The sequence below is a fragment of the Archocentrus centrarchus genome, chromosome 14, assembly GCF_007364275.1.
Source record: "Archocentrus centrarchus isolate MPI-CPG fArcCen1 chromosome 14, fArcCen1, whole genome shotgun sequence".
Lineage (NCBI taxonomy): Eukaryota > Metazoa > Chordata > Actinopteri > Cichliformes > Cichlidae > Archocentrus > Archocentrus centrarchus.
Window position 1 is genome coordinate 31693707 of NC_044359.1, and position 10332 is coordinate 31704038.

At 40.3% G+C, this 10332-nt stretch overlaps 1 protein-coding gene across 1 annotated transcript; it reads right to left on the reverse strand.

Annotated features, from left to right (window-relative positions):
- Positions 1–4593: 4593 nt before the first annotated feature.
- sdf2 (stromal cell-derived factor 2) lies at positions 4594–10305 on the reverse strand. Its single transcript, XM_030746724.1, has 3 exons — positions 10052–10305; positions 8283–8479; positions 4594–6023 (listed from the first exon to the last, which is right to left on the reverse strand). The coding sequence occupies exons 1-3, from the start codon at positions 10233–10235 to the stop codon at positions 5724–5726; spliced, it is 681 nt and encodes a 226-aa protein (XP_030602584.1). The 5' UTR covers positions 10236–10305; the 3' UTR covers positions 4594–5723.
- Between the last annotated feature and the right edge of the window lie 27 nt (positions 10306–10332).

A 10332-nucleotide genomic window follows, 5' to 3' on the forward strand; every position in this document is an offset into this window, starting at 1 on the left:
TTTAGGAATGTACTGTTTCAGCTCAGCATGCCGTTGTAATACTGCCCAGCTGTGGTGAACATAAACCATGCAAAAGCATGCCACTATTTACACTGCCATACCAAACATTACCCCACCTTGTTCCCCATGGATTTCACTGTATATATAATATTACTTAGCTCGTGTAATGTATTGTTCCTCTCAACAGCAGAATGTATGAAAGATAAAAACTAGTGAGCTATATCAGGGATATATAGTAGAGCTGTGACACACTGTCTAAAACGGCTGTTTTCTTGGACAAGGTTGCTTTCTAGTGGTGAAAATAAGAACTGCAGGTAAACGCCTGAACAGCCATGTTTACAATGTCTACAGGGGGAAGAACATCGCCACCACTAAATGTGAGCTTTGATATGTGTTTTGTGTCAATATCCCAAGGGCACTTTGGTCTGCATCAGTCGCTGTTTATTTCCACGTGCCAAACTGGACTGTTGCAACAGTTGTTCCTGGTTGGATGGAAGACCTGAAGGTGACTCCTCTAATACCTGTAGTAGTTTCTGGAGTCACTGCCGTGTTTTATGGTTCAGATTTAATAGTACCACTTTTTCTTACAAGGCTTACTGGGATGAAAAAGTTCAGGAAAGACCTTGTAGGAGATTACAATCACGCTCCTCTTCTTTCATAATGGAGACACCCAAGGCTGAACATGTCAGTGACACCACATATTAAATCTGAGGATGAAGTTGTACTTGGTGGTGTTAGTGTTGGGCTGGGCAAGAAAGAAATATCCTTATTTATGTGCTGACATTGGAACGGCATTGTGGATACTGAGGAAAATGTCAAGTTTTACTAAACACATTTAAGGAATTAGTGGAAATTGCAGCAAATACTGTTTACAGTTATTTCAACCAAATAGCCCAGCCCCGTGTAGATGTAGCTTTACACACGCTAGTGTTCATTATCCCAGATTGCAACATGCCATAACAGCAGTGTATGTGGACTGCACTGTGCTCCCCTTGGATATTATTGTAGACTGGTTTGTTCCTACTTAGAATTTGGAGCAATTTCATTTGTTTTCTAGCTCTTTGGTGGGGCGGATGAAAACAATTAGATATTTCAAACTAATGTGCAACCACGTGTCCAGGTGAGACAGACTATAAAAGAAGGCAAGAGGGGAGAGGGCTTTCTTTAAAAATAAATTTTAAAAAATAGCTTTGTAAGATCACAGCAAAAATGTATAATACTGTAAATCAGTATGCATGTTGTTGTTTAGGTTTCCGTGTCTTTGAAAGACAGGGAATCCAATTAATCTTTCTTTGTGGTGGCACAGCCTTGGTTTAAATGTAGGTATGTATGTACTACTGTCACATACTGTATTTGACTCTCCAATTTATACAGTAATAGCCATTTTTCTAGTTTCTACCAGCTATTAATCAAATCAGACTGCGGATGAGGGCATTTTCATAAATATGCAAATACAAGGTCACATCACCATCATCTCTGTTTCACGTCATCTAGAGTAGAGTCTGTAGGCCTCACTGTGGGTGGTTAACTTTATATTGAATTCAATATGTTGTGTGTTTTCTTCACATTAGGTTTTACTGGAATGTTCTCACTGCCTCATTGTCCTGTATAAACTGCTGTATAATGTATGCTACACTTATCCTTGTAAGTCAGTTTGTCTTTGACACTTGCCCAGTGGACCATGTCTTCACCTTTGTCTGTTAGCATCACGACCCTTTTTGAAACCAGCATTGACCACTTTATCTTAACAATTCTCCAATAATTGTGCCATTCAGACATCCTTGCATGGCTGTGTAAGGAAAACAAGACCTTTTATTGACACTTTTGATGTTTACATTGTTATACTGTACATCTGTATCAGGACGGGATCGGTTCATGATTTTCATGTTTTTGAAAGTTGCTTTTGAGATTTGTTTTTACCAAAACATGTTTTTACCAGTTGTAGATTGTATAAAGATAAATCCTAACACAGATATTTAAAACAACTTTGGCATGCTGCTTAGAAAAGGAGAAAGAAAACAGCAATAGTTACCAACTGAATGGATATTTAAAATGCAAATAATAAGTTTAATCTGTTTAATCTAAAACAAAAAAAAAATATATCCATATATGTTTATGCAATAAAATCTTGTTTTGATAGAAAAAATAGCAACTGTGGTTTATTTTGAATAGTGTTTGTGTAAAGGAATACTGAAATAATTCAGCTTACAATAATGACAGCAACACAAAAAGGTAAAACTTTCATAAATAAAGCACATGCATCACAGTCACATGAAAAAGAAAGTTTTTGCCATCAGGACATAATTTAAAGAATCATCTGGTCTTTACCATGTTCCAAAATTAGGTAAAAAATAACTTCAGGTGAACATCAACATTGTGTCATTATTTAACAAAAACTAAGCACACTCTACTGCTTCAATAACAAGAGGGCGCCGTAAGGAGCAGCCAGGTGCTGCTAATCAAATGCACTTGACTTCTTTGATCATCAGTGAGTGTGAGCACCTCTATAAAGGCAGATGATTTGGCAGTTTGTTCTGAAGGAGGAAAGAGATCAGCAGTGATCTTAGAAAAGCACTTGTTCCTGCTCATGAATCTATGGAGAGTTTGAAGCCCATCATTCTGCAGTGTGAAGTGAAAGACATTCAAGACAGCTGCCAATTTTACCAGCAAATTCACTCTGAGGTCAGACCGTGCGATTCTCAGACAAATTGCCCAAGAGCTACATCTCAGACTCTAAAGGCCTCAGTTAGCTTAGTTAAATATTGAAGTTCATGGCAGCACAATGAGAAAAAGACTGAACAAGTTTGGCTTGTGTGGAAGCATTGCCAGGAGAAAGCTGCTCTAAAAAGAACACAGCAACACAGCTCAGGTTTTCACAGCTGCATCTGAACAAAACACAAAACATCTGGAACAACATCCTTTGGACAGACGAGACGAAAGTGCAGATGTTTGGTCATAATGCACAGCATCACGTTCGTCAAAAAAACAAAAGCAGCGTATCAGCACAAAAACCTCACACCAGCTGTCAGGCACAGTGCGTGGAGGGCTAATGGTCTGGGCTTCTTCTGGAGCTGCAGGACCTGTGCACCTTGCAGTTATTGAGTCAACCATGAACTCCTCTGTGCACCAAAGTATTCTGGAGTCAAATATGAGGCCATCTGTCTGACAGCTAAAGCTCAACTGAAATCGAGTCGTGCACCAGAACAGTGATCCCAAGCACAGCAGTAAATCTTCAACAGAATGTCTGAAAAAAGAAAAGAATCAAGGTGTTGAAATGCTGTGGGGGGACCATGAGAGAGCTGTGCCTGCAAACCTCAGTGAACTGAAACAATGTTGGAAAGAAGAGCAGGCCATTAATTCCTCCACAAGTTCTGAGAGACTGATAAAGTCATGCAGAAAACAATTACTTCCAGTTATTACTCCTTAAAAATGGTTCTACAAGCGGTTGAATCATGAGGTGTACTTCATTTTTCACAGGCTGCTTCTGCATTTTGGGATTTTTAGCTTTTGTTGAATAAATAATAACACCGTGTCTATGTATGTGTTGTTCATCTCAACTTGTATTTATCTGATTTTAAAGACCCAATAAAGACCGAATGATTTGATGATGTTCTGATATGTAAAACCTTAGAACTGAATGAGTGTGCACTTGTGTTTTTGCATGACTGTAGATCTATTTTTTTTGGATCAAAGTAAGTTTGCAAACAGGAGCATTTTCACCTTGTATTAATAATTTAAAGCTCAGGTTGTTCCTTTGTCACTTGCTATCATCGCTGCAGTGCCACTTTTAAATATCAAGCTCAAAAATAGAACAACACAGCGTGGTTGGCACTGAGCTCCTCTCATTCCCCACATTGCACATAAAGCCACATCTCCATCTGCAGAAAGCTCACTCTGACATCACCTTCATACATATCGTATCCAAACATAGATGCTCCGAGTGAATTCATCTTAGTGGGTGTTACAAACTGCATCTTAAAAGTCGATTTTGCATGATGCAGTCTGTTATGTCTAGAGGTGAATTAACACATTTGTCAGTTCGTGCCAGACGAAGGATTCCTATGGGCATCAACACTAACTCTAAATCATGATAATTAGGGAGCATAGGTCAAATACAAGTGAGAATAGCCTCATAGCGGATGCACCCGAACCCCATTAACCGCTAGATAATGAAACAAAGACGCCATTAGGTGGACAAACAAGGCATTATGTGTAGTGTAATGGTCCAGATAAGTATTAACAGTCTGGCTTACTTGCAAATCCTTCAGTCTGTTATCACAGTGGGTGAAATTAAGAGGTCACACTTCATAAAGTGATTTCAATTTGCTTTAAGGTAAAATGTGGGAAATAGAACAAAGAAGTCACTCTGACAATGCTTTGCATAAGAAACTCTTTAATCTGAGGTATTGACTGCAGTTGTTCTTTTGAACCTCTATAACACACATGCATGCACAGACAGCATGAATGTAAAACACTGTTCTATCTCCCTGCACTTGTCTGAACAAAGACAATAAACAGTATTCAGTGCATTAAAGGGGACCTGTTATTCTTATCCTAGTTTTCTGTCATATATATATATATATATATATATATATATATATATATATATATATATATTAAATGTGGCCAAAGTTTCAAATCATAAGGTCAGCATATGTGCAAGTAATACCTGTAAGCCAAAAGCTCAGGTTTCAGATTGCTCTGAATGCTGTTTCACACAGGTTTTCTACTCTTCAGGGGTCCTTTATATGTTTATCTAGGCACACAGCTCAGACAGACAGTAAGCACAGAGCCCCACCCACCTGTTGTTCAGACCTTCTATTTGTGAGAAGCAGCCAATCAAAAGATAGCTGGCTTAGGGAGTTGTAAGGGAGATACTGTAGAGACAGTGCTTGAACTGAGGGTCTGCAACAAGGCAGAGGATAATATAAAGAAAGACCATTTTGAACTGTGAATCATCCACAGATACTCTGTTCAATTCAGAAAATAAAAATATGGCGTATAGGTCCCCTTTAAAAGAAACATCCACAGAAAAACTGCTTATTTTCTCATGGTTCATCAGTGTGGGATAATTCATATGCAACACTGACTTAAAGGGGAAAAAATTATTTTCTATAGTAATACTGCTTGGCCGTTGCATGTGAATGAATGAATGAATAATTGAATGAATACCTTTATTAGTCCCACACTGGGGAAAGAGATACCATTGTATCTCGTGTAGAGATACCATAGAATGGAATCAAGTCTCCATGCTTCTAAAAGTTTAAAAGGCTCCACTATGTAAACACTCACAATGTTTGTTTGTTAAAGGATAAAGGCACAACTGTAACAATATCTCTTAGTCCAACTAAACACAGGATGACTTGTATCAATTAATGTGCAAAACCCGCACTCCCTTCTGTGTTATAGTGTGAGAATAAATAAAAGCTAGCAGGATGACTTCTTGGTGGACATTAAGTGTTACAAACTGTGAAAAACATTATTGGTAACATACAGTCAAACAATATGTTCAATATGTAATGTCTTCTTGTACCTTTTAAGGCAAATGATAATGCTATTCACAGATTAAGTCAGAGTGTAGCTCCTGGATCTTAAGTTTCTTGTATTGTTTCCGAAGTGTCTTCAGGGGAAGGTAAGGGACTGCTGGTACAGACATGATTAGAGACAGAAGTAGGCAGAGAGGAAAATAGGAAAAGACAGAAGCAGAGGAAGAAAAGTGAAGTTCAAAACTCAGTGTGTGGGTGACTGTAGTCTCGACTGCCTGCTGGGCTCTCACTGGGCTTCATGAAGATACCCTCCATGGCTTTCCACAGACTGTGCTGGCTGGGGCTTGACATGGCATGAACCTCCGTCTGACCGTGGATCGGTCGTCCATACTGCTCCCCTGTCACAGACAGCAGTGCATCAGTGGCCCTGTGACGGAAGCGGACGGCCTCCTCCCGTTTCCATATGGATCCCCCACACTGAACTGTCCACTCATCAAGGTGGTCCCCTTCTCCTTCCTCGCCAAATGCACTTACCTCCTGTGAAAAAGGAGAAAGAGGTCAGAGGTCTGGTGAAAAGGGAATAAAGGAGAAGGTGTGGCGCTTTCTTTTGTGAAACATTTTTGGATTGCTTCTACAACCCTTAAACATTCCAGACATGAATAAGACCTACCGCTGCTTTTCCACATGCACTGGAGCCTGAACTTCTTTAGATATTACTGAACCATCTTTAACCTGGTGGCTCCCAAGTGCAAAGTCTGTATAATATTAGACTGAGCCCACATACCAGTCATCAAAATTGACAGCCAGCACACAGTCACTATGTGTCCTGCTTCCTGCAAACTCTAAAGGTGCCACCTCTTGCCTAAATCAAACAAAACTGTTAAATCACAAGTTTGTGAAAACATTTTAATCTGCAGGATACACCCAGCAAACTATATAATCCCACCATTTTGGCCTGATGGGCTAATTTCCCTCCAAATCCAAAAGGAAACAAAGAGGATCATTTAAGTTGGGAATGGACTATTTAATCTTCATCTGTTATTTTGTTTGGTTAATATTGATTAAATAAATGGTTCATGATTGCTTGGATGTCTTTTAATTGTGCTACATGTGGTGTAGTGGATAACACATTTGCCCTACATGTAAGGATCACTGGTTTGAGAGCAGGAGGAGCAACTTCAGGTGGTCACAAGCTAGTGTACTCCTAGTCCAGGGTATATACTGATTCTCACCCATACGACAGCTGGGACAAGCTTGAGCCGCCCTCTGACTCTGTTTAATAAGTGGTTTAGAAGATACACAGATGGACGCCACATGAGATATTCTGAGGCTTAACCATCTTCAGTCTAGTTTTTCACAAGTATTTCCTGGAGTGAGAACAAAGTTCTGATGTCTGCTGCATCTAAAGCCCCGCTCATGCAGACCTAGAGGTCGCTCGGAGAACCCCCTCGCAACACCATATCCTTGTGACCTCCAGGAACCACTAAATGACTGATATTCAAATTTTCATTCGTTAGTGGTTAGTGTTGGGAAATCCACTTTTTTTTTTTCCTAGCAACTTGTGGTTGCCAGGGTTTGCCAAATGGCCAGTGTGACTGGGGCTGTACCATGTGACCGGGGTTTCCCCTGGGACTGGGACAATCGTCTGCTGGTTGTGGTTGCCGAGGGGGCTACCGAACGGTCTACAGGCCTGTGTGACTGGGGCAGTGTCGGGCTCTGTCTGAAGCTGATTTACATGTCTGGATTTTACATGTGAAAGAAAGGATCTTTTTGGTCTTTATTCTGTCCTTTGCAGTTTTCCTGCTGCTCAGATTGAGCTGTGTTAAAACTTCTGTACAAAAGGATCAACTTTCACAAATTTGAATATTTATCTAGATTTGTCTAGATATCACAACACTTGAAACAAATAATAATGAAAATAAATAATGTTTTTCTGGCTTCTTGTCTCTTCATCCAAAGTACAGCGAAACACACCTCCAGTGAATGGTGTACTAGTACCACTCAAAATAAAGCATTGGGCTTCTTGAGTGGATGAGAACTCCTGACAATATACAGTGTATATTATATAGTCATAGTGGTCTATGTACATAAAATTATTTACTATTATGGTAATTTCACACTGTCATCCAGTAGTGTTAAAAGCTGTGACTTTCTACATGTCTGCAAGCTTGAAAGTTTAGAGAGTAATAAAGGAGCAGGACTGTTTATTCTTGGCTAATATACTGGATTAATCTAATCTGTCACTCGGGATCGATCTGGATTAATCAGTCTTGTAACTCACAAAGTAGACCTTGCTACTGATTTTTGCATTACCCCAAATCATCTAATACACACAGAAACACTACAGGAACAGTTATCTGAGTAGAAATGTAAACTAAACACACGCGTCTTCCAACCCTCTGACACTTTGGGTAGACAGCGTTCTCACGCTTTCTCAGGATTTGAGAGATTTTTGCTGACCTGAGGCTGTTTCCCCAGAGAGTTTGTTCAGTATAAAAAAAACGCTGTCAGCTCAAATCCACCAAAATATTTTGGTTTAGTTTTGAATAAAAATGAAAGGCCTTCTCTTTTTTCCACCATGTTACAGCTGTTTATCTCTTCAGTGGCTTAAACTTGGCTGGCTTTTAGTGAATTTGGGACATTTCACTGACATTCTTCTAATCAGCTTTTTTTGAATTAGGCCAAAAAAAATTTAAGCCCGTCTTCTTCACACATCCTTTCCCAATCTTTGCCAAGAGATTATCCCACACATCCCGAAGCGCTCATCTTTTCTCTTTTACTTCTCACACCACCCACCTGGTTAGACGACAGTGGGGAGGCAAAGTAGTGGCTGTGCAGGTTACGGCCTGTGTTGACATGAGTGAGGCGAATCGTCTGCCCACACTTGACCGGGGTACCCCGATGGCACAAGGCATCACTGGTCCCACGAACACTCCAATAGCTGTTGCTGTCTTCTACTGCAGAAACTCCCGTTACAGACTGCTGTCCGCTACCTGTCTCAGACACACAGTCAGCAGAAGGCTGTTAGAGATATTAGAGGCAAACAAAATTAAAACAAAAAAGCAAATTTCATGTAGTATCTACTCTCTTTAGTACTTATGATTACTGAAATTTGTGTTATCTCTAAAAGTTATCTCAGTATACAGCAATATATCATGTTGTGGATGGAGATGAGTGTCAGGGGTGATTTGTGACAGAAGATTAGCAGCAAGAGTGAAAAGGAATATTTAAAAGATGGTACTGAGACAAGCTATGGAGACTGCAGCACTGACAAAAAGACAGGAGACAGAGTTGGAGGTGGCAGACATGAAGATGTTAAAGAGTTTCATTGGGAGTAACCGAGAGGGACAGGAATTAGAAATGAGTACATCAGAAGGGCAGCTCAGGTTGAGCAGTGTAGAGATGAAGTTAGAGAGGCAAGGCTGAGATGATTTGGACATTTGCAGGGGAGGGAAAGTGGATATTGAAGGATGCTGAAGATGGAGCTGTCAGGCAGGAGGAAAAGAGGAAGACCACAGAGAAGATACATGGATGTAGTGAAGAGATGTGTGACAGAGGAGGATGTTCAGGGCAGGGTGAGGTAGGGGCATTCTGAAACAAGAGGAAGAAGAGAGAGGAGCTCAAAACAAAATCTGTGGCCAGTTTAACTGACAATTATACTACTTTACAACTCCTTGTAGAGGTACTTAACACAAACACATACACTACAGTCAGTAAATGCACAATTCCTGTTTTTTCATCCATCCATCCATTATTGGGGGTCAGCAGCCTAAGCTGAGAAGCCCAGACCCTCCTCTCTCCAGCCACCTCCTCCAACTCATTCAGGGGAACACCGAGGCGTTCCCAGACCAGCCGAGAGACTCTCTAGTGTGTCCTGGGTCTACGAGGGGCCTCCTCCTTTTATGACATCCCCAGAACACCTGGTCCCCTTGCCATGATATCATCCATTTTCTTGGGAAATGTATTGTGATATATCGGATTGTAATTACTTTGTAATTAACACCTATACGCAGACTCCACCGTCATAGAGTTGAGTTGCATTTGCAAATATTTTAACACCACTCTGGGTTCTTGTTCTGTCAACTAGTACAGATGTTTCTGCTATACTGACTTAAAGGGACTGTATGGTTGCGCTGGTGATGTAATTTCACTTATTTTTCATGTTTTACATCAAAAACCACAAAAGAAACCGTCTTAACTGTGTTAGGACTGTGACTGTGTAGACGTGCGTGTGTTTTAAACCACAGAAAACGTAACAAGATATAATTAATTCACAATCATTTGATCTTAAGTTCCACTATCCAGCAAACCTTATAAATATAGTTCACCTCCTAAAAACGAGGCACATTTAACCACTTTTTGAATGTGTAAATGTCCACCGCATACATAATGGAGTTAAGATGAACTGTATAAGAAACTCACACCATTAATATCTGAACACAGAAGACAGAATTGTATTTTTATCCAACAATGCAAACTTAGTTATACAAGAGAATTATCGACACTTAATCTTAGCTGAAAAACACGACAGTTTACGAATGCTTGATTAACGAGAGCGAACCTACCGGACCCGTAGCGTACGTCGTGCGAGTGCAGTCTCACGTTGTGCCTTACATTCAACAGTTTAATGACTGATCCGCAGGTCACAAAGCTCAGCTCCGTGCCAGCAGAGAGTCCAAACACACAGGAAAATAATAAAAAGAGGGCCTGTAGAAAGCGTGGCACACCATCACAATTTATTTTACCCATTCCTTCTGTTAAAACCCCCCAAGAACTACCAGCCGCTGATGCCTCTCAGAGATTTGCATTATTTTTCGCTACGTCATTAAAGGGGTACAGTGTGCCA